The sequence below is a fragment of the Solea senegalensis genome, unplaced genomic scaffold (genome assembly GCF_019176455.1).
Source record: "Solea senegalensis isolate Sse05_10M unplaced genomic scaffold, IFAPA_SoseM_1 scf7180000017259, whole genome shotgun sequence".
Classification (NCBI taxonomy): Eukaryota; Metazoa; Chordata; class Actinopteri; order Pleuronectiformes; family Soleidae; genus Solea; species Solea senegalensis.
This window is the reverse complement of record NW_025322310.1, coordinates 399-25,292: the sequence shown is the minus strand read 5'-3', so window position 1 is coordinate 25,292 and position 24,894 is coordinate 399. Positions and strand designations below refer to the sequence as shown.

Here is a 24,894-nt window from a genome sequence, read left to right as displayed (position 1 = left end):
TAGTGGCCGAGTAGGCGTCAAGGTGGCGAATTTCGTTCATTACTCTGTCCCGTACCTCCGTGTACAGCTCTGGCAAGTGCTCGTTACGCTAATTTAATGGCCACTCCCCTTTTACCAGCGAATATGTTTTACTTTTTTATTTGCAACAAGATATACAGTATATAAGAACAGATATTCAGACCACTGAACGTTTGAAGAAAATATAATGCATTATTATTTAGAATTAGGAGATTATTGGCGCTCAATTGATTTATCACGGTATTGACGGTATTGCAAAATCCATATCATGGCGCAATGTCACACCGGTGCTGACTATGACACCGGTATACCGCCCACCCCTACAAGAAACTACAAATAAACAGGATCTGTTTCCTCTTCCTAAATGAAGGGAGACCAGAGCCTGAACCAACAGGCCATCATATCAGAACAATATCTAATTCCATCAACATAGACTGATGAAGAACTGAAACAATAATGTCTTCTGTCTTCAGTTGTCCAATTTTCCCATCCTTCAGCACGCTTCCTACAGCATTTAAGTGTGTGTCAGTGTTGTTTGTGTGTGTTGTACGTGTGTGTCTGCGTTGTACGTGTGTGTCTGTTCATCTGCTTGCTTTACAGAAAATATAAAGGTTTTCCCCACACGTCAGAAATTGTTTTACTGGTGCGGCAAAAAAAATGAGTCAACAGTAGAATTGACATGTCTTTCCATTTCAAGCTGATTTTTCAAACGCTGTAGCTTTGGCTTTAGGTCTAATGAGAGCAAAACCTGTTGGATGAACTGAAATGTGAGCTTCATAGTCTTGGGGTAGTTAAGATGGAGTGCATACGTGAGTCCAAACAGAATGCACATTGCTGTCGGCAGATTTTTAATGTTGCCCATCACAACTTCTCCCTCAATGATAATTTGCAACGAGGCTGGACTGAGATGCTGGGAAGATGTGTGCACAGCACCTTCACGCTCAATGACAAGTGTCCCAATGTCAAGGTCATGAAAAGAATCATCATCATCAGATTCCTTAATAAAGAGTAACAGAAGAGCACAATCATTACATTAGAGTTCTCATTTGAAAAACAAGTTTCATCAATATAAGAGTGTCATGGCAAAAATGATAAGAAAGCAAGAGCTTACATAATTAAAGTCATGACAGAAAACCCTGAGATCACCACAACAGCAACATCCTATCTGTGTGAAGCAGGGTGAGCGGGTGCTGCTGCTGCTGCTGTTGACGAAGCACCCGTCTCCTGGCTCGCGTCATCTGGGTCCTCCGTTACCGCTGCTGCGCAATGAACAGACGGGACTTCACATTTGTCCTTTGGTCAGCGGCAGCATCCGCAACTGGTTGATGGACTCGGCCATTTTTCCCCCAGCCGGTGCACATGCCGCTGACGCACGGCTGCGCTCTGTGCAGTATCGTTGGCACGATGTTACGAGGACGCTGCTAATACATTTGCATACACAGTGGATTCACGTTTATTATTATATTCACAAAAGACCAGTTTTTATGCCGGTCGTATCATTTTATTTTGTTTTTTATTTATTTATTTTTGTATTAAAGGCCGGTCCTGAAAATATTGTCTGACATTAAACCGGTCCACGGCCCGGGGGGTTGAGGACCGCTGCTGTAGAGGATCAGTCTTTACACAAAGATCAGCGACCACAGGCTGTAAACCTGAAATCATTCCCTTCACTCCAGACTCTGGAGGTCACACTGACACTGAGGCTGCTTTGTGATCAAAGTGTCTAAACAAAGACCATCATCAGTGATCATGTGATGTTTGTGTTTGCAGAGGTCAGAACCAGAGACAGAGAGCAGAGTCTCCAGGACCCAGCGGTCTGTCTGTGAAGAGTGACCGGTCTATGGGAAAACGTATAAACTTCAGTCATGAACCTGGAGCCTCAGAGACAAAGTAAGAGACTCAATAAATAATGCTCTCAAATTCAGTTCTCATTTGAAAAACAAGTTTAATCAATATAAGAGTGTCATGGCAAAAATGATAAGAAAGCAAGAGCTTACTTACAAAGCCTGCTTTAAAGAAGTTTGTGGGGTTGTCCCCAAGGATGATAGGAAGCCCTCTGAGCACCTGTGTCCGGAGCGCAGTTGGCTCTGTAGTCTTTTGGGAATTAAACACAGTAACACAAGTTAGATAGCTAAAATGAAAAACAAATAATGATCTATAAGAAAGCTTAAACAAACAAGCAATGTTTGGATTCAATTATACAACTAATAGAGTATCATTGTGATATGATGTTTTTCAAAACCTGTGAAAAACAATGCCAAGTACAAAATGTCTATGGACCTACATTGGTCTGTTGTGAAATCTGTGTCAACAACTGTCCAACATTCCCTCTCTTGGATCCAAATAACTCCAGGAGACGAGGACTGTGCCCATCGATGTTCTCATAAAAGTCCTGCTTGAGGTTCTTGCCCACGATCCTGCTGAACTCCATGAACACCTGATAAATAAAGAGTTACACACTCAATGAGTTACACTACTAGAGACTATTTCTGGCCTGAACATCTTCCAGTTGTGTGTTCTGTGTGCATTAAATGTAGAATACACATGTGTGTGAAGGTTACACTGGACTCTGTGATTTACCTTTAAATGTGTACTGTGCAAGTGAGTGAGAAAGATTGCTTCTGTGCAGGGTGCAGAAAAATCACATGACTGACAGTGAAAGGTTACTTGAGCAGTTTCACTTTTATTTGATCGTGTTTGAAACGATAATGTTTTAAAAGGTGACCCCTTTTATCACAGATAAACTCACAATACTTACACTTCCAAAGCTTCCTCACACCACAGGGATCTGTAACAATAGAAAACGAGAACATGTTTAGTTCAACAACGTCACTGTTAAATACAATAAGGTATTAGAAGCAATGGACGCCGATGTTACAGAGAAAACTGACATGTTAACGAGCGCATGTGTGTGAGAGTGAGTGAGAGGGAAAAAGAGCGGCCAAGGACGGGTCAAGCGGATCAACGCGCTGCAAGCAGCTCGCGGTGTTCGCAACGTAACCTCCTCCATAGCGCCTGCTACACTTCTTTACCCAGACAGCGGTAGAATCGCTTTTCTATTGCGTAAAATCACGGTTATAGAAATGATACAGTCGCGCACACTCGCCGGTATGTGAGCCGTCCTCAGACTGAGGACACGAAGCGAACATTAACATTCAGCTGACTCTTCTTTGAGTTAACATTAGCTAGTGTTAGCAATAAGTACTATTAACTCGATGCACACGTTCAAAAAAACAAAAAGCTGCGCCAACAAATTATCCACAAGCTTTCGAGTATTAACAATTCCCACAAAGATAACTAGGCTAACAGTTACTCATCATACTAACCGTTCCACTTGGAGTCCAGTTGCTTCCAAGTTAGCGTACCGTGCTGCCGATGCCTGCTCGTCCCGCCAGGTGTCGAACCCCGAGGACGCAAGTTACACGACGCTGGTCTTGTCACCTGACCTGGCAGGTGAATTAGCCCCCTCCCCTTTCTTATAAAAGTAAACATACCAAGTTGTCTCTGCTAAACCTGATTAGTGCAATTGATATTTCAGCTAAATAGTACAAACAACTAATGTTGTTTCATAATGATAACAGGTTTTTACTAAACATAAAAGAATAAGTCATGATCACTTGGAAGTTTTATAAACAAAATCTGGGTTTACAGTGTACTCTCACTCTTGTGCACTCTAAATGCTGACTACCTGTAGAGCAGTGGTCCTCAACCCCCGGGCCCCGGACCGGTACCAGTCCGTGGGTCAATTGGTACTGGGCTGCAGAGAAAGAATACATAACTTCCATTATTTCCGTTTTATTTATGATCAGATTGTGAACCATTCTCTCGCCACATCTGTCTATGACTCACTCTTGACACATGTCAACATGCTTGCCTCGGTCACATGTCACGGTCGAAGAAGAAGATCAACTGCTGGAGATGGCAAAATGACGGCGGCATTAAAAGTATGTTTGAGACGATAACTCTGCCGGTGTTGTGGATTAAAGTCATGACAGAAAACCCTGAGATCACCACAACAGCAACATCCTATCTGTGTGAAGCAGGGTGAGCGGGTGCTGCTGCTGCTGCTGTTGACGAAGCACCCGTCTCCTGGCTCGCAGTGGATTCACGTTTATTATTATATTCAGAAAAGACCGGTTTTTATGCCGGTCGTATAATTTTATTTTTTATTTATTTATTTTCGTATTAAAGGCCGGTCCTGAAAATATAGTCTGACATTAAACCGGTCTGCGGCCCGGGGGTTGAGGACCGCTGCTGTAGAGGATCAGTCTTTACACAAAGATCAGCGACCACAGGCTGTAAACCTGAAATCATTCCCTTCACTCCAGACTCTGGAGGTCACACTGACACTGAGGCTGCTTTGTGATCAAAGTGTCTAAACAAAGACCATCATCAGTGATCATGTGATGTTTGTGTTTGCAGAGGTCAGAACCAGAGACCGAGAGCAGAGTCTCCAGGACCCAGCGGTCTGTCTGTGAAGAGTTATGAGTCTATGGACATACCTTTATGCTTCAGTCGTGAACCTGGAGCCTCAGAGACAAAGTAAGAGACACTTTGTCCTGTGAAGGAGTCACAACCAAACCTGTGTCCTCACAAAGACAGAATCACACACACACACACACACACAGCTGTTTTACCGTCATAAAAACTTTTATCCTGAGAAAACTTGTAACAATGCACTGACAACAAGACAACAACATACTTTGTTGTGCGCTAAACACAAATGCAAAAAACAAAAAAACGAGTGGAAAACTCAACTAGAAGTGAGTGAAAAAGTCACTAGAAAGATTCATGTGATTGGTTCTACATCAAAGTCATTTGTCATCAGCTGTGAGTTTTTAAACCAGCTGCAGTTGTCCTTGGGTCACATGACTCACTGCACGTCATCATGATGACATCCATTGTATTGATCTTTGTCTAAATGTTCAGAAATAGCAGGCTTGATCATATTGACCATAACTCTTTGGAAACACTGTATTTCCTGTACTTGTTTGTGTTGTTTTCAGCCGGACATGAGAGCTTCAGCACAGGAATGATAATAGAACGCTTCCATAGCTCTGGAACAACAGGATTCTCTGTCAGTTTTTCAAAGATTGCACAGAAAGCATCATGAAGTTCAGGAGAGCAGTTTTTTAGCACAGAGGCTGAGAAACCATCAGGTCCTGTAGATTTCTGACTACCGTCATGTCTAAATGCTGACTGTACCTGTAGAGCAGGGCCGTCACACTCTAATGACCTGGGGGCCAATGAGCGTCTATTCTGGTCAAGAGGGGGCCGGACTACGGAACATAGAGTCGTCAAAAAACAAGTGTTCAGTAGCACGAGCTTCAAGTTAAAACACAATCTTGTATGAGGGGCCGTATAGGCCATAATTCCTTTTTTACCTCTTACATACACTCTTTTACCTCTCACATACACTATTTTTGGCTCTCACATACACGTTTTGTGTGTGTGTGTGAAGCGCTTTTTGTGTGAATGCAAGAACAGTCTGCTATCTTCACCAGAAGCCATTCAGAATCTGTCAAATAATACATCACTTCAACCACACATGCCTCAGTTGACGGTGAAATCACGTCACTGTTCCCCTCTGGTCGTAGCAATACTAACATGCAACTGATGGCGCCGATTTATATTTTAGCCCGTGGGTGCCCAAATTATATTAATTCCATCATATAAAGATCATATAATTCTGACTATATAGGGGTGGTGTGCTCACTGCTTCTGAACATCTGATTTTACAAAGAATTTCTTTGTTTTCTAATTCATGCTATATAGCCTATTTTGATGGACTCGGAACACCGAGAGGGTGCTGTTCTACTCCGGTGGGTCAGAGGGAGAGAGAAGGTCCTGGGTCGGGAAGGAGCCGCCGCCCGTCCCTCTCTCTCCTCACTTCACGTCGTTCACGTCAATAGAGGGAAAATTGAATTCAGGCCGAACGTTTTATTTACAAGATTAAACTGAGTGACACGGTCTCTGTCTATCAATCGCGCTGCACCTGTACACACACACACAGACAGCGCTGTCCACAGAGCTGTACTACTAAAAAGATGGCTGCGTGCATGAGTGCATGGCTTCTGTAGCTCCCGGAGTTATGCCCAAACTAGTTGGTTTCACAGCCGACTGTAATTATTTTGCTTGTGTAAACGAGCGTGCGAACCGACGGATCATATACAGCCAAACAGTACTTATCGAGATTAGGAACTGTTTGGCTACAATTGCAACAACAACAACAACAACCTCAGCTCCCGAGCTCAGAGCTAAGCTAGCTAAGCTACGGCTCGGGAGGACACCGGACTGCCGTAGCAGATTGCAGCAGGGAGACGGCAAGAGGAAGCGGCATGAGCGGAAACAGAAGCGGGGCAAGCGGGGAGGCCTTCTAGCTAGGCTAAAGGCTAACGCCAACAGACCACCGATCCCGTCCATGTTCCTGGCTAATGTCCACTCACTGGACAATAAAATGGACCTTCTTCGACTGAGGCTGGGGGTCTCCAGAGAGATGGGGATTTGTGATGTATTTTGCTTCATGGAAACGTGGCTGTGAGCTTCGCTGCTCACGGCGGGTTCAGGAAGGATTAGTCAGCGTGGTGGTGGAAAATAATCTTTTAATTTCAACAGAAAAGGTCCACCAAACATACAAATAAACTGCCGTCATCGCACTCTCTCTCTCTCTCTCGTTCCTGCTTCCTCCTTCCGGACCCAGCCTACTGCAAGAGACCAGAACCAGGTTACAAGTGTGCTTATATAGCTGACTGATTACCTGATTCTGTCCAGCTGTCTGATCACCGGCTGAGCCACTCCTCCCTCTCCTCCAGCAGCCGCCGCTCTAACCATACCCCACTGCCACATACCCCCACCGCCCGACTTAGGCCGGGACCCCACCGGCCGCAAGCCCACTCCCCCCCCCTCCATGGAGCGGGAGAGAAAGTCAGCCACGACCATGCGGTTCCCCGGCCTATGGATCACCTCGAACCGGAAGGGCTGTAACGCCAGATACCAGCGAGTGATCCGCGCGTTGGCATCTTTCATGCGGTGGAGCCATTGGAGCGGGTCATGGTCCGACCAGAGGGTGAATGGGCGCCCCAGGAGGTAGTAGCGGAGGGCCCCAACCGCCCACCGTATGGCGAGGCACTCTTTCTCCACCGTACTGTAGTTCACCTCCCGCTGAGCCAGCTTCCGGCTAATGTACAGTACGGGGCGGTCGATCCCCTCCACCTCCTGTGACAAAACGGCACCCAGCCCGCTGTTCGAGGCGTCGGTCTGCAGGATGAAAGGGAGAGAAAAGTTAGGTGTGTACAAAAGGGGCTCCCCACAGAGGGCTCGCTTAACCCTCTCAAACGCCAGCTGACAAGGCTCCGTCCACTGGACCGGATCTGAGGCACCCTTTCGGGTCAGGTCAGTTAGGGGGCTGGTCAGCTCCGAGAAAGCCGGAATGAACCTTCTATAGTAACCAGCCAGCCCCAGAAACCTCCTGACCTCTTTTTTTGTCTTGGGTTTTGGGCAGGCTGCAATTGCTGCCGTCTTTTGTATCTGTGGACGCACCTGCCCGCCCCCCAAATGGTACCCCAAATACCGCACCTCCCTCCGTCCAACAGCACACTTCCCCGGATTGGCCGTGAGCCCCGCCTTCCTCAGGGACTCAAGCACTGCTCCCACCTGCTGCATATGCTGCTCCCAGGTCTCACTATGAATGATGACGTCATTCACGTCATCCACGTCCGCTCTCTGGCCCTGCGAGAGATGGTCGTCAACGGGGACCGGCGCTGACCGGTTCGAATTAGTCACCTCCGGCCCGAACTCATCCCTCTCTATCACGGTGGTAGCCAGAGAAACAGCCGCCGCCTCCCTCCAGGCTTTGAGGAGGTTGAGGTGATAAATCTGCATTGCTCCGCCCCTGTCAGAACGCACAACCTCATAGTCAACATCCCCCACTCGCCGTGTGACCACAAAGGGCCCTTGCCACTTGGCGAGCAATTTTGAGCTAGATGATGGCAGCAATACAAGCACTTTATCTCCCGGCAGAAAGTGTCTAAGTTTTGCCCCTCTGTTGTACAGACGCTGTTGACGTTCCTGAGCCTGGAGCAAATTCTCCCGTGATAACTGACCCAGTGAATGGAGTTTTGCCCGCAGGTCCAGGACGTACTGTACCTCGTTTTTGCTGGTGCTTGGACCCGCCTCCCAGTTTTCTTTAACCAGGTCCAAGACACCCCGAGGTTTTCTGCCGAACAGGAGTTCAAAGGGGGAAAATCCCGTGGAGGCCTGGGGAATCTCCCGCACCGCAAACAACAGAGGGTCCAACCATTTATCCCAATTACGGCTATCCTCGTGTACAAACTTACGAATCATGTTCTTTAGTGTCTTGTTAAACCGCTCCACCAGGCCGTCGGTCTGGGGATGGTAGACACTAGTCCGGATTGAGCGGACGCCCAGTAATTCGTATAGCTCGCGTAGTGTACGTGACATAAATGATGTGCCCTGATCAGTCAGGATCTCTTTCGGGATCCCAACTCGGGAGATAACTTGAAACAGCGCCTGCGCAACACTCTTCACAGAGATATTGCGCAGGGGCACTGCCTCAGGATAGCGCGTCGCGTAGTCCACTAGGACTAACACAAAGCGATATCCCCGTGCGCTCCGGTCTAATGGCCCGATGAGGTCCATGGCAATTCTATCAAAAGGGACCTCAATTAGTGGTAACGGGCGCAATGGCGCTTTTGGGGTGGCCGGTGGATTGACTAACTGGCATTCACGGCAGGATGCACACCACCGACCTACATCCGCCCGAATGCCCGGCCAGTAAAATCGGGCCATGATCCGGTTCAGTGTTTTATCATATCCCAGGTGGCCCGCCATGGGGTTGTGATGAGCCGCCTGGAAAATTGTTTTGCGGCGGCTTTTCTGTACCAATAACTGGGTGAGCTCTTCCCCGGTCCGAGCGTCACGACTCGCTCTGTACAGTCTGTCCCTAATGATAACTAAGTAGGGGTGAGTGAGTACTGCGTTAGGGTGAACCTGGCAACCATCAATTTTCATCACTTGGTCAAAAGCATGACGGAGGGTCTCATCCCGAGACTGCTCAAGTGGAAAATCTTCCATGGGGGCTATCTGCGGGGCCCCTGGAGCCAGCTGTGCCGGCCCCTTCGGCCCCGCGCCCCCCCCTGGCAGCATCGGGATGCGGCACCTCCGCCTCCCCACTAAGCACAGCACACCACTCACATTTCCCTGACGTACGTGACCGTACCCTCATCGTTTCCCCCGCTAAGCTCGTATACCCCGGCCAGTTTGTGCCCAAGATTAAAGGATGCGTGAGGCGAGTACTAACTCCAGCCTTGACTCTATGTTTTCGCCCTTTAAAATAAATTTCCAGAGCCACCACTGGATAATCGTGAATATCCCCATGCACACACCTCACCCTCACCCACGATGCCTCTAACAATGCCCCGGGTCGAACCAGATGCTGGTGGATCATGGTCTGTTCACAACCAGAATCCAGCAGAGCCTGGTGTGTACCCCCTTGTAAACATATCGGTATACGGTACGTCCCTTCCAAACCGGGGGAGGGGGCCGGCGGCCCAGCAACCCGAACCACTTAGAAGTCGACGATGGTAACCCAGCTATGAACTGCTCCAGCGACACCTGTCCCATGACGTCCTCTGCAGAGTGGGTCCCCGGCTGGAGCCAGCGCCTCGCTGCGTCCAGGAGCTGCTGCGCGTATGCAAAGGGGCGGCCGGATTCTTCAAAGGAGAGTCCCCTGAACCGCCGCCGGTGTCCCTCCGGAGTCCTGCCCAGCCGGTCCAAAATGGCTCTCTTCAGCTGGGCGAAGTTGTGACGCGCGGCTGCTGGCAGACTGTGCGCGGCCAGCTGCGCCTCCCCGGTGAGCAAGGGGAGGAGCCGGACCGCCCTCTTCTCCTCGGGCCACCCACACGCCGCCGCCGTGCCCTCGAAGATGTCCAGAAACGCCTCTGGATCATCCTCCGCGGACATCGTAGGGCGACAGGCGGAGACCGGCCCCGACTTGGCTCCGGACTGGCGTCCTGGGCACCGGGGCGCTGCAGCAGCTCCCTCAGGAGAGCACAGTCGTCCCGCTGGGCCGCCGCGATGTCTGCGAGGACTCTGGACTGCTGCTGCTGAAGCGTGGTGGTGCTCTCCTGCATCGCAGCGAGGTGCTGAAGTGCCTTACTAACAACATGCCGGACTCAGCCTTCCAGATCAACGGCTTGCTACTCTTCCGTGCCGACCGCAACCAGCTAGCGGGAAAGACCCACGGGGGTGGACTCTGCGCCTATGTTAACAAAGGTTGATGCACAAACTGTACTTTGGTGCAAAGACACTGCTCCGATTCAATAGAGCATATGACTGTCAAGTGCCGGCCACACTATCTGCCTCGGGACTTTATGGCGGTGTTCGTCATGGTTGTTTACATCCCACCGGATGCTAAAGCTAACGATGCGTTAGAGGAGCTGCACAACAACATCAGCTCGCTACAGAACAAGTACCCGGAGGCTTTTTACGTGGTAGCTGGAGACTTCAACCACGTACACATGACAGACATCCTGCCCAAATTCCACCAGCACGTCACCAATCCAACACGGGGAGACAACACATTAGACCGTGTATACTCCAACATACAACGTGCATACAGAGCCGTGCCCTGCCCCCCCCTCGGGCTCTCCGATCACATCTCCATCATGCTGGTCCCTGCTTACCAGCCACTGCGTAGACGCAACAGACCTGCACAGAGGACGATCATGGTGTGGCCCAGCGATGCTGACGCCGAACTGCAGGACTGCTTTGAGTGCACAGACTGGCATGTCTTCAGGGAAGCAGCTGATCGTCAGGGGGACATTGACCTGGAGGAGTACACGTCAGCTGTCCTGGGCTACATCAGCAAGTGCGTGGAGAACGTCACAACCACCAGGACAGTGACAACGTACTCAAATGCAGCATTCAGGTCAGGAGATGCACTGGCTCTCAGGGCAGCCAGAAGGGGGATGATCACAGGGGTCAAGAGGGCAAAATCCACTTATGCTCAGAAGGTCCAGGATCACTTCTCCAATGACCCACAGATCATGTGGAGAGGCATAAAATGCATCACAGACTACAACACTAAAGATGCACAGTGCCCCCGGGACTCCTCTCTGCCCGATGCTCTGAACAGTTTCTACGCTCGCTTTGAGAATCCCAGAAGCTCTACCAGGACCAGACTCACCCCAACACCAGGTGATGGGCCCCTCAGTGTGACCGCGGCAGAGGTGAGGAATATCCTCAGGAGGATCAACCCCCGCAAAGCCGCTGGTCCTGATAACATCCCTGGGCGGGCGCTGAAAGGCTGTGCTGACCAGCTGTCGGAAGTGTTCACAGACATCTTCAACACCTCCCTCAGGCAGTCAGTTGTCCCCACCTGTCTGAAGACTGCCACCATCATCCCCATCCCCAAAGGCTCCACAGTGACAGGCCTGAATGACTCGGCCAGTAGCTCTCACCCCGATAGTCATGAAGTGCCTTGAGAAACTGGTCAGAATGCACATCAAGGACAGCATCGACATCACTGTGGACCCCCACCAATATGCATACAGGAAAAACAGATCCACAGAGGACGCCATCTCTTCTGTGGTCCACACAGCCCTCACTCACCTGGAGAGCAAAGACTCCTATGTCCGCCTGCTCTTCCTCGATTTCACATCCGCTTTCAACACCATCATACCACAGACCCTGATCCATAAATTATTTTCACTCGGACTGAGCCCCCCCCTCTGCAACTGGGTCCTGGACTTCCTGACAGACAGGCCGCAGTCTGTGAGGATCCACGACATCTCCTCGACTTCCATCACCCTCAGCACTGGCTCCCCCCAGGGCTGCGTGCTGAGCCCTCTTCTGTTCACCCTGCTCACTCATGACTGCTCACCTAAACATCCGAGCTGTCATATTGTGAAGTTTGCTGATGACACAGCAGTGGTTGGACGCATCAGGAACAACGATGAGTCCAGCTACAGGCGGGAAGTGGAACACCTGGAGGGTTGATGCAGGGTAAACGACCCCTGCATCAACACAAAGAAAACAAAGGAGATGATCGTGGACTTCAGGAGGAGCAGACACCCCCATTCTCCCCTGCACATTGGAGGAACAGCGGTGGAAGTGGTCTCCAGGCTTCAGGTACCTGGGCGTGCATCTCAAGGACGACCTCACCTGGAGCAGCAACACTTCCAGCCTGGTCCGGAAGGCACACCAGTGCCTGTACTTCCTCAGGGGGCTGAGACACGCTGGACTAAGAAGGTCAGCCCTTATCACCTTCTACAGATGTGTAGTGGAGAATGTCCTGTGCTCCTGCATCACTTTGTGGCACAGCAGCTGCTCTGCAGCAGAGAAGAAGAGAGTGGTGAAAGCTGCACAGAGAACTGTGGGCAGCACCCTCCCCACCATCACGGACATCTTCACCTCCAGATGCAGGAAAAGGGCCACCTGCATCATGAGAGATCCCACCCACCCAGCACACACACTGTTCACCCCCCTCCCCTCAGGCAGGAGGCTACGGAGCATCAAGAGCAGGACAACAAGACTGAGGAACAGCTTCTACCCTGGAGCTGTCAGACTCCTGAACTCTCTGTAGCCCCCATAGCCTTGCTGCCCCCACCCCCAAGGACTGTACTTTGCACATGCCCCCAGTACTGTATGCCACCTTTGCACCCATTTCTACACAGCACCTTACCTCCAGAGGTTTTAAAGTTTTAATCTTTTTAATTTATATTTTGTTAAGTTAAACTGTTGGTTCTTCTTTTCTTATTTTTTTCTTTTATTGCTGGTCTGACCGGTTTCTGGAGAGACTGAAATTTCGTTCTGACCTCATGTCTTAAATACATGTCATTTACATGTCATTTAGCAGACGTTTTATCCAATGTCTTCATGTGTGTTGGTATGACAATAAAGAACTCTTGAATCTTGAATCTTGAATCTTTTCATTGGATAATGTGATTCCGATGCAGTTCATTTTAAAGATGCAGTTTTATTTATTTATTTAGTGTGTTTTTAGTGTGGACTCCTCACAGTCACTCCCAGCTCTTCATTGCGGGTTTATTACGATTACCGTAAACGTTAGTAGATTCGCGCACTAGAAAAAAAAACGTGCGGCTGATTTGACCAGGCAAACGCGAACCACAGCTGGCTAAAGCACTGCTGTGCCTGATAACGAGGTCCCTCTCTAGCTGCCATCGGTGGCATGTTAGTACTGCTACGACCAGAGGGGAACAGTGATGTGGTTTCCCCATCAACTGAGGCATGTGTGGTTGAAGTGATGTATTATTTGTTACATTCTGAATGGCTTCTGGTGAAGATAGCAGACTGTTCAATAAAGCGGCAGCTTAGCCGAGGCGCTCTCGTTCTCTCCCAGCCGTCATGATGCGCTACCTGTTCACAGTTCCGGCTTTTCGTCACATGACCGGAAGGCCTTCCGCTCTCACACATACTTTTTTTGTACCTTGCATTCACACAAAAACGCTTCTCACACACACACACACACACACAAAGTGTATGTGAGAGCCAAAAATAGTGAATGTAAGAGCTAAAAAAAGTGTATGTGAGAGCCAAAAAAAGTGTATGTAAGAGGTAAAATTGTGTATGTGTGAGGTAAAAAAGTAATTATAGCCTATACGGCCCCTCATAATCTTGCATCATGATATCACACGTATACTTTGTGATACTATTTATGATGCAAAATGAATCTGTTAATATCAAATACACATTTATTTCAAATGACGCAAATAATAACGTGGATGTCGGCAGAGCAAGGTCATACAGCGGCGACACAACCCAGATCAGCACGAACTTAAAGGAAAATAAAGAAGACGCTCTTCTCCATCACTCTGCTCCACGCTCATGAACTGCAATCAGACACAGCTTTGATTGAACACGCTCAGTATCACAGTTGGCATCACTTTCACAAATGAAGTTTGCCCAACATCAATAAACAATCAATACAAATAAACAAAGAATAACTGAGGGCACAGTTCAACAGTGGACAACTGTAATGAAACCATCAAACTAGGACTGATGATGGGGAGTCGGGGAGTGCAGCAGTTCCCTGACCTCACTTTTGAATCCACAAAACATTTGACAACTTTTCACCTTTCGGTCACGTGATGGTCCCGAGTAAGATGGCTGCTTAGACTGGAGGCTGCGGCACCACTACTTACAGGCATTTGCTAATTATTTCATTGCTTTTTCATGTATAAGTTGCCGATTGTAGGCTTCTTTCACTACCGATATGCCAAACTCCCGGAAAAACGAAAATGCATCTCAACAACAACAGAGCACCAGGGCTACCGCTAGCTCCAAAGCTAGTCAGGCCTCTCCTGTATCGCCAGCTCGGGAGACCATGGATGAGTCCGTCTCCACTTCCAAAATACATGCACTTCTTCAGAAACTATCAAACGAAAATCCTGCATGACCAAGCCGTACACTTTGCTGAAATCCGCAAGGACGTGTCAGATATGAGGAGAGCGGTCAAGGCGATTGAGGGTAAGCTAGCCGACATGCTAACCAGGATGACTAGTGTGGAGGCTCGTGGAAATGCTAGAGGAGGTGGAGAGGCAGCGCTGTGACTCGCCTTCGGCTTCGGCTTCTGAGGTCGAGAAATCGCCAAAGAATCGGGAAAGGTGAGTAAATCTACGAAAAAAAAACATGTTGAAGACAAAGATGCCATGTCGTTTTTGAGGGCTACTCTCCCCAAGATTCTTCAGGCTGACTTTCAGGGGGGCTTGGATTTAAAGCGTGTCACTAAATCGGTCACTACTACCAGCTAATCCGGGAGCCCCCCCGAGACCCTTCATTGTGCGGTTCTTGAGGTTTCAACAGAAGGAGCGGGTGAGGTGACTTGCTAGAGAAATCGGGGACGTCCGTTGGCAGAACCAGAAGATAAGCTTCCATCAAGACTTCTCCAAGGCTACAAAGGAGCGACGATACTCCTTTCTGGAGTGTAAACGCTTGCTTCACTCAGCCAAGGATAACCGATGCGTTTGGCATCGGTTATCCTGCTGTGCTTTCATTCACAACACCAAATGGGATAAAGCATCGTTTTGATGATCCTAAGAAAGCATTGCAAAGCATCAAAACCCTTTAATTATCCCAAGCCTTGCGCTGTGATGGGTTCCCCCCCCCCTCCGTTTTTGCACTTTACAGAGTGTCTTGGGTAAGACTCTGATAAACTTTTGAATGAATGTTCCAGGTTTGTAACACTGGAAGTTTGAAATTCTCCTGTGCTCCACTACCTGTATCCTACCTCGTTTAATACGTTTACTACTTTATCCTTATAATTGTCATTGTCTTATATAGGCTCAAGCTTTATTTTAATCTGTAGTTCATACATGCATTATTACAGGAAGACATTATTGTTTATGCCCAGGTCGTAGGCCTGTGTGTATGTGGGGTGGGGGTGTGTCCAGAGGTGCCATGGACTAAAGGGGTATCGTACTGCTATAACGCAGATGTTAATCTTGAAGGTAATGTTCACACTGCTGCTGTTTCGTCTTTTGATAATTGGTGGTGTCGCTGCCACACTTGGGTGGCCGGAAACTCTTAGTTTTTTGAGTTAGTTATCCAGTTATGGATTTATCAGGAAGGTTTGACAGTTCGCTGCTTCCCCATCTTCCTGTTTTTTCCAGTATATGACGGCTCTTAATTTTATCTCGGTCAATGCCAGGGGGCTTAACATTCCACACAAAAGAACCACTGTACTAGAATTTCTCCGTAAGAAAAATATAGATTTTGCTATGATTCAGGAATCACATTTATTGCGTAAAGATGTGGGTCGACTAGCCAATAAGTTTTATCACCCTATTGCAACTTCATCTGCAGCTTCAAAATGTAAAGGGCTAATGGTACTGTGTAAACTAGACTAAAATTTGTCGTGATTGACACTTGGGCGGATGATGTAGGCCGGATAGCCATTGCCAAGATATGCATGGGTGGGAAAAACATTGCACTTATTTCTGCTTATGCCCCCAATGTGTTTGATGTCAGTTTTTTGGAACTATTGACTAAATCTTTGCTTGATCTTACAGGATTTCATTTAGTTCTAGGGGCGGATTTCAATGCAGTGTAGGACAGCAGTATGGAAAGAACAGGTGGCACTGAGACTAGGGACCAGCGTCTTGCGTCTGAGGCGTTGCGCCAGTGGGCAACCGACACAGGCATGGTCGACATTTGGCGTATGTTAAACCCTTCTCTGAAAGACTTTTCATTTTACTCAGGGAGACATAAATCTTTTTCAAGGTTAGATTTTATCTTTGCCTCAAAAATTTATTTCAAAATATTCAAAATGCACATTATATTCCAGTTACCTGGTCTGACCACAAACCGTTATATTGTTCGGTCACTGTTCGTGATGGCGTTTCAATTCTTCTTTACTGTGAGATGAAACATTCAAATCTCAGTTTGAAACAAATTTTAGCGAGTTTTTGGAGTTTAATGTCGGTTCTGTCTCTGATCCAAGGATACTTTGGGATGCGGTGAAGGGCTTTATAATACCACTTTATTATATGCTATATTATATTATAGCATATAATATAATATAATATAATATGATTATATTATATTATTATATGCTTCAACACGAAATAAGGAACATGCAGCCAAATTGGAAGCTTTAGAATTAAAATATGCAACCCTTGATGCTACCTTGCAACATAATTTTAGCGACCACACAGCTTTACAGAAGGAATTGCTCAAAAAAGAGATTAACTCTCTTTTGAGGCGCCGATCAGAATTTCTCATGCACAAAATGAGGCAAATTTACTATTTCAATTCCTCAAAAACCAGTCATCTACTAGCAATGAAATTACGAATAGATGAGCACTTTGCTGACATTTTTTGTATTAAGGACAAAGATGGCATAATACAAAGTGACCCAAAACAGCTGAATGCTTCTTTTGCTTCCTTTTATCAGGAGTTATATAATTCGGAAAGTATTTTTGACAAACATGTCTGCAATAATTTTTTAAGTAACATTAATCTATCCCGTCTTGGTAATGATGACTCCGTAAAGCTAGATAATCCCATTACATTGCAGGAGTGTGAGGCAGCTGTTAGGGATATGCGTAAAGGTAGATCACTAGGGCCGGATGGAATTCCACCTGAATTTTACCTCACCTTTTGGCCCTGGTTCATGATCCAATATTCGATCAGAGTGGGTTCATTCTCTAGGGATGTTAATTCTGCTTTAATTTCACTGCTTCTTAAAAAAGGGAAGGATCCGGTTGAGTGTTCTAGCTACAGACCTCTTTCTCTTTTAAATGCAGATTTAAAGATTTATGCGAAAATACTGGCTCGGCGGCTTCAGGGCCATATGACGGATTTGGTTCATAGTGATAAGACAGGGTTTATAAAGTCTAGACTTGCTACAGATAATGTTAGAAGACTACTGCACGTTATAGATGGTGCGCAAAGCTTAAATTCCCCTGCTGCTGTTCTTTAACTAGATGCGATGAAAGCCTTTGACTGCCTGGAGTGGCCTTTTCTGTGGTTAGTGCTTGAGTTTATGGGGTTTGGCTTGCCGTACATCATTATGATTAAGGTGCTGTATAACAACCCAACAGCTCTAGTGCTTACAGGCAAAACTAGCTCTCCTCCCTTTGTGGTCTCGAGAGGTTCAAGACAGGGCTGTCCTCTCAGCCCTCTGTTATTCGCCCTTTCTCTTGAAACTCTGCCACAAGCCATTCGCAACTCACACCCACAGTGTAGTTAAATGATCCAGTGCAATGTATTCCACATGTTCTATCTGCCTTTGAACATTATGGCAAGCTTTCTGGCTTCAAAATAAATTGGCAGAAATCAGCTTTGCTACCTTTAAATCAGGCCATGTATAATGCTTCCATTGCTGCATCTATTCCAGTCATTAATAATTTTATTTATTTGGGGATAGATATCACTTCTTCCATACAGACAATTATTAACAACAATTTTTGTAACACACTTAATAAAGTCATGGCGGATTTGGATCGGTGGTCTAACCTGCCTAATTCACTTTGTGGCAAGGTAGCCAAAATTAAAATGAATACCCTGCCCAGGGTCAATTTTATTAGCTCGATGCTCCCCCTTCCCCCACCCCCTCAATATTGGGGTAAATTACAGTCTGCTATAACTAAATTTATTTAGCATGGTAAACGACCTTGCATTAAACTCACCACAATGCAGCGAGAAAGGCAAGCCGGTGGCCTGTCTCTCCCAAAGTTTTATGGATGGACCTCTCCTGACTTGGTTTCGATCTGATGCTCAAGTGTCGTGGCGAGCTTTGGAGGAGCAGATGGTAGCTCCATACTCTTTTACTAACATTCTGCATTCCAATATCTCACTCCATCACTGCCGTTTGAGATTTGGTCCTATGATTTCATATTTGTTATCGATGTGGAGGAGGGTGGAGAAATTAGCTAACTGTTCTTGTAGCTGGGGCCCGCACTCTCCAATATTTAACAACAAGAGACTGTTGATTGGCGGTCGTCCTATTCGGTTTCCTGATTGGGAAAATAAAAATATTTATACACTTGGTGATATTGATGGTGAAGAGGGGCTTCTTACTTTTCAGGACATATGTATTAAGCATGGTATACCACGTACCTCCTTTTTCTTTTCTTTGCAGCTGAGATCTTCTTTGAAAGACATTGGTGTCCCTTTACAGAACACCACATCCACTTCTTAAAGTGTTTCACTCTGTGGGGGGCACAAGTGGTTTTGTATCGAGATTCTACTGGTTCTTACTGCAGCATTCTTACAGTCCTCTGGCGTTGGACACAATGTGGAGGAGAGATGTTCCAGATTTGGAACCTATGTTTGATTGGTGTGGATGGATGTGGGCTTAGCATCCAGAAATTCTGATCGTCAACAAATACATTATAATTTTATTCATAGGGTTTATTTAACTCCTAGGAAGCTTCATTTGATGTAGGTTATTAATGATCCTTTGTGTACTTTTTGTTCTTCCAAAGTGATTGGCACTTATTTTCACATGTTTTGGAAGTGTCCCCAAATGGCTGCCTTTTGGAAGTTGGTTGCCGTTAACCTCTCGAAGTTGTTTAAGATCAGATTGCCCTGTTCGCCTGTCACACTCATTCTGAATGATTTGTCAAGGCTGGGGTTGACACTGGACAAGAGAAGAGCATTGTTGGCTGGTCTAACGGCTGCAAGAAAAACTTGTTTTTTTTTAACATACTTGGATATTGTTTATTTGGAGCTGTCGACAGCTAGGGTCCACGGAGCAAAAGAATCGGCATTAGAGGTTTGGAATTCACTCTTAACTGTCCTCTGTGGGTTGCCGGTATAGTTTGAATGATATGAAGTTTTGGATCCAGGGGGAGTGTGGGTTTTTCTTTTTCTTTTTCTTGATATTTTTGGGACTGTGTTTTTTTTTACTTATTTATTTATTTTTTTATATATATATATTATTTTTTTTTGTTTGTTTTAGGTTGTTGTTTATTCATATGTATCTGTTTATATGTATAGGTCTGTATGTGAATTTATATTTTATGTTCTAATTTTGTAAGTGCATATACTTATCTATATTTTTCTTTTGTTGTTTCTTAAAATAAAATAAAATAAATTTATTTATTATTATTATTATTTAAATAAAATTTGATCACAAAAAAACTTTAGAGAATAACAATGCTTTCCTCACACAAATTTGTACCAGGAGCCATTTCAGCCACTGCCATTCGTGGCTCGGTCCCTAACAAGCTTATTTATATATGTAATTGAATGTTGTATGTAATAAATTTGATAATGTGATCATTATGAGCGAATGTCTTATTATTACTGTTATAAAAACATATATTCTATCACCTCGCAGGCTGCTGTGCCTCAGCTACACACTGTGTTTAAAACAAGGTGAGGTCGTGGGCCATGTTTGTATTATAACATGATATTTTAGTGGGGGGACCGCATATAATCAATTGAGGGGCCGCATATGGCCCGTGGACTGCTAGTTTGGCACCGCTGCTGTAGAGGATCAATCTTTACACAAAGATCAGCGACCACAGGCTGTAAACCTGAAATCTGTTTGTGATCAAAGTGTCTAAACAAAGACATCATCAGAGATCATGTGATGTTTGTGTTTGCAGAGGTCAGAACCAGAGACAGAGAGCAGAGTCTCCAGGACCCAGCGGTCTGTCTGTGAAGAGTGACTGGTCTATGGACAAACCTTTACACTTCAGTCATGAACCTGGAGCCTCAGAGACAAAGTAAGAGACTCAATAAATAATGCTCTCAAATCAATATGATATACTCTTGAATTAAGATAAGAAATAACCTCCATCTGTTGGAGGGAAACGTCCAAACTTCAGAGCAGCTCTGAAAGCAGCTTCACATCAACAGCTCATTTCTTTTATTTGTGGTTCAAATTGAATTTGACTGGACTTTTGTGAAGGAAGAAGAACTAAATGTGTGTGTGAGCAACAGACTGAACTGAACTGATTCAGAATCTGATGAAACGGATCAATGAGTCAAACCATTGACGAGTCAGAGAGAGTGTGAGGATGAGCCTCAGGGTTAGACCTTTACAACAGTCCATCAGAACCACTGTGAGACAAAGCTGTAAAGATGTCTTCACAGAGACATGTCCACCTGTCCCTGACGTGTCAGTGATAAAGAAATGTCTCCACAGACACATGTCCACCTGTCCCTGACATGTCAGTAATAAAGAAATGTCTCGACAGACACATGTCCACCTGTCCCCGACGTGTCAGTGATAAAGAAATGTTTCGACAGACACATGTCCACCTGTCCCCGACAGTCAGTGATAAAGAAATGTCTCCACAGAGACATGTCTAGCTGTCCCTGACTTGTCAGTAATAAACAGATGTCTTCACAGAGACATGCCCACCTGTCCCTGACATGTCAGTGATAAAGAAATGTCTCCACAGACACAAGTTTGCTGTTTCTGTGGACGAGCAGACGTCCTGCTGTCAGGACGTCCTGAAGGATCCAGTCACCACTAGCTGCGGTCACCAGTTCTGCAGACGCTGCATCTCCTCATACTTGGACCAGTCTGGTCCACCAGGAGACTCCTGCTGTCCCCAGTGTGGGAAAAGACCCAGGACAGGACGTGGACCACAGAGCATCCGTGAGTAAGACTCATAAGGAGAGCAGCTCTCATCAGCACTAGCAGACTTTAGAAATGGAAAAACAGGAGAAAACTGTTTAAAAGTTAAAAATGTGACTCATGATGGAGTTTAACTCTCTGCTGCCCCCTGCAGGTTGAAGAAATGAAGGTTTCCCCTCATTTTGCTGCTTTTCTCTCATGATTGTTCTCTTGTATGCAGATGATACTCTTTCCTTCACAATCATCACAGTTCTTCTAGAATGATTCAGTCTTTCAGAATAAAGTTATTCAAGTCATTACAGTGAAAATGTAGTTTTTCATTTGACAACAAACAACATAAAACAACAACGTCACAGAAAAACATGACACTGATGAAAATAATCCTCAGCTGCTCACATTCTTTGTCTCTTGTCTTTCAGCAGATGTTGGTCTGCAGAAGGTTCTAGATGAACATAAGATCATTCTGAGGAGCAGATTTGAACATGTGACTGAAGGAACTAAAGGAACAGGAAGTAGAACCCTCCTTAACAGGATCTTCACTGAGCTCTACATCACAGAGGGACAGAGTGAAGAGGTCAATACTCAACATGAGGTGATGCAGCTGGAGACGACCTCCAAGAAGAAGATGGTCCAGGACACTCCCATCAAGTGCTGCGACATCTTTAAAGCCTTACCTGACCAGCAGGGGAGAATCAGAGTCGTCCTGACCAACGGTGTCGCTGGTGTTGGAAAAACCTTCTCGGTGCAGAAGTTCACTCTGGACTGGGCCGAGGGTTTGGAAAACCAGGATGTGAATCTGCTGATTGTCCTCTCGTTCAGGGAGCTGAACCTGATCAGAGATCAGCAGCACAGTCTTCTCACGTTGCTCCATGTTTTCTATCCAACATTAGAGAAGGTCAGAGCAGAGGAGCTCGCTGTCTGTAAACCTTTGTTCATCTTTGACGGCCTGGATGAAAGCAGACCCTCACTGGACTTCAGCAGCAGGACGCTGGTTTCTGACGTCACACACAGGTCATCAGTCAACGTGCTGCTGATCAACCTCATCCAGGGGAATCTGCTTCCCTCGGCTCTCGTCTGGATAACTTCTCGACCTGCGGCGGCCAATCAGATCCCTCCTACATGTGTTGCCAGGGTAACAGAAGTACGAGGCTTCACTGACGACCAGAAGGACGAATACTTCAGGAAGAGATCCAGAACTGAAGATCTTTCCAGCAGAATCATCTCACACATCAAGATGTCCAGGAGCCTCCACATCATGTGTCAAGTCCCAGTCTTCTGCTGGATCAGTGCTACAGTTCTGGAGCACATGTTGACCACAGCGCAGAGAGGAGAGCTGCCCAAGACCCTGACAGACCTGTACTCACACTTCCTGCTGGTTCAAACCAAGAGGAAGAAGAACAAGTACGATAAAGGACATGAGATGAGTCCACGGGAGCTGATGGAGGCAGACAGGGACTTTCTTCTGAAGCTGGGGAGGCTGGCCTTTGAACATCTGCACAAAGGAGACATCATGTTCTACCAAGAAGACCTGGAGCGGTGTGGTCTTAGTGTGACAGAAGCCTCGGTGTACTCAGGAGTTTGTACAGAGATCTTCAGAAGAGAGAGTGTGATCTTCCAGAAATCAGTCTACTGCTTTGTTCATCTAAGCGTCCAGGAGTTTCTGGCTGCAGTCTACATGTTCCACTGTTTCACCAACAGGAAGAAAAAGGTCCTGAAGAACTTCTTCAGACAAGAAGTTGATGGTGATGATGATGAAGATGATGATGATGGTGGTTACACTTCTCTGGATGTGTTCCTGAAAGGAGCCATGGAGAAATCCCTTCAATGTGAAAATGGTCACCTGGACCTGTTTGTTCGCTTCCTTCATGGACTCTGTCTGGAGTCCAACCACAGACACTTAGGAGGTCTGCTGGGTCAGACTCAGAACAGTCCAGAAATCATCCAGAGGGTCATTGAGAACCTGAAGAAGATGAACACAAAGAACATCTCACCTGACAGAAGCATCAACATCTTCCACTGTCTGACAGAGATGAACGACCAATCAGTGCATCAGGAGATCCAAGAGTTCATGAAGTCAGAGAACAGAGGACAGAAACTCTCTGAGATCCACTGCTCAGCTCTGGCCTACATGCTGCAGATGTCTGAGGAGGTTCTGGATGAGTTGGACCTGGAAAAGTACAACACATCAGACCAGGGGAGACAGAGACTGATTCCAGCTGTGAGGAACTGCAGGAAGGCTCGGTGAGTTCAGACATGATCAATAACATCATCAGTCAGTGATGATTCATGGTTTGTTTATCAAATACACACAGAAGTCAGTTCTTCTCATTCTTCTCAGTTTGTTACTGGAGATGTTTTAAATGACGAAAGTGAAGATTTGTCAGCTGGTTGTGATTCTTGTTTTGAACTGTTCATGATAAGACAGAAAGACAAGAGAAACCAACAGTTCACACAATGAACAAACACTAGGGGGCAGTCAGTCAGTCAGTCAGTCATCATCTACCGCTTTATCCTCAACCAGAGGGTCGCGGGGGGTGCCGTGCCAATCTCAGCTACATCGGGCGATAGGCGGGGTACACCCTGGACAGTTCGCCAGTCCATCGCAGGGCCACACAGATAGAGACAAACAACCATTCACTCTCACACTCACTCCTATGGTCAATTTAGAGTGTCCAATTTACCTATCCCCACACTGCATGTTTTTGGACTGTGGGAGGAAGCCGGAGAACCCGGAGAGAACCCACGCACACACGGGGAGAACATGCAAACTCCATGCAGAAAGGCCCTTGTTCCAACCGGGGCTCGAACCCGGGTCTTCTCGCTGCAAGGCGAGAGTGCTAACCACTACACAGCCGTGTGGCCCCACTAGGGGGCAGTGGAGAGAAAATGTGACAGAACCAGACTCAAACATGTGCAGCATCTGCCTCGACCAGTTGTGGTGAAAGGACAAAATGGAGGACAGAGGAGAGGAGGGGGAGAGAAAGTGAAAGAGGGAGGTGAGGTAGAGACAGAACAGAGAGACCAGGAGCAGAAATATAACAGTTGTGTCAGCTTCTAAGTTTAAACAGGACTTATGACATTTGTATACAACTACAATGTTATTGATGTTCTATTAATGAGACATAAACATTAGACTGATATCAACTTTAATTATAGTATCATATTAATAATAATAACAATACTACTGGTTTCAAGCAGCAAATTTGTCTAAAGTCTCATATTTTATTCTTTATTCAGGTTGAGGGAATACACTTTGACAGAGATCAGCTGTTCTTCTCTGGCCTCAGCGCTGAAGTCCAACCCCTCACACCTGAGAGACCTGGACTTGAGTCTGAACTATATGCAGGATTCAGGAGTGAAGCTGCTGTGTTCTGGACTGGAGAGTCCACATTGTAGACTGGAGACTCTGGGGTGAGTTCACTGACTCTCTGTTACTGTTGTAAATGTCAGATGTTGCATCCACAACTGAAAGTCATTCATGTTGTCACATGAGTTGAATCAGTGATGGTTGTTCCATGTTTCCACTTTTTCTTCCCTCAGATGTAGAATCAGGATCTTTTCACAGCTGACGGGTTTTTTGTTTTCTAAAGTGTTTCAGTCGCTGTAGTTTTCACGTCAGTCGCAGCTTTGACCTTTTCTGACTGAACTTGATGTTTTTCACTTTCTCCTCTGACACGTTCACATGTAGCCAATCAGAATGAGTGTTGTTGATGATGTCACAGCTGTGACTATTTACAAACAAACAGGAGCTTCCTCTCATCTTCAAATCAGCTGTGTCTCAGTTCATAAGGCTGGATCCT

The 24,894-nt window shown here is 46.4% G+C and overlaps 1 protein-coding gene across 1 annotated transcript; it reads left to right on the top strand.

Moving 5' to 3' along the window:
* Positions 1 to 1,800: 1,800 nt before the first annotated feature.
* LOC122764153 (NLR family CARD domain-containing protein 3-like) lies at positions 1,801 to 24,363 on the top strand (the record flags this gene model as incomplete). Its single annotated transcript, XM_044018486.1, has 6 exons — positions 1,801 to 1,908; positions 4,441 to 4,560; positions 20,115 to 20,234; positions 20,916 to 21,115; positions 21,514 to 23,335; positions 24,332 to 24,363. Coding segments are annotated over exons 1-6 (2,344 nt in total), but the record flags the coding sequence as incomplete, so codon positions are not given.
* Between the last annotated feature and the right edge of the window lie 531 nt (positions 24,364 to 24,894).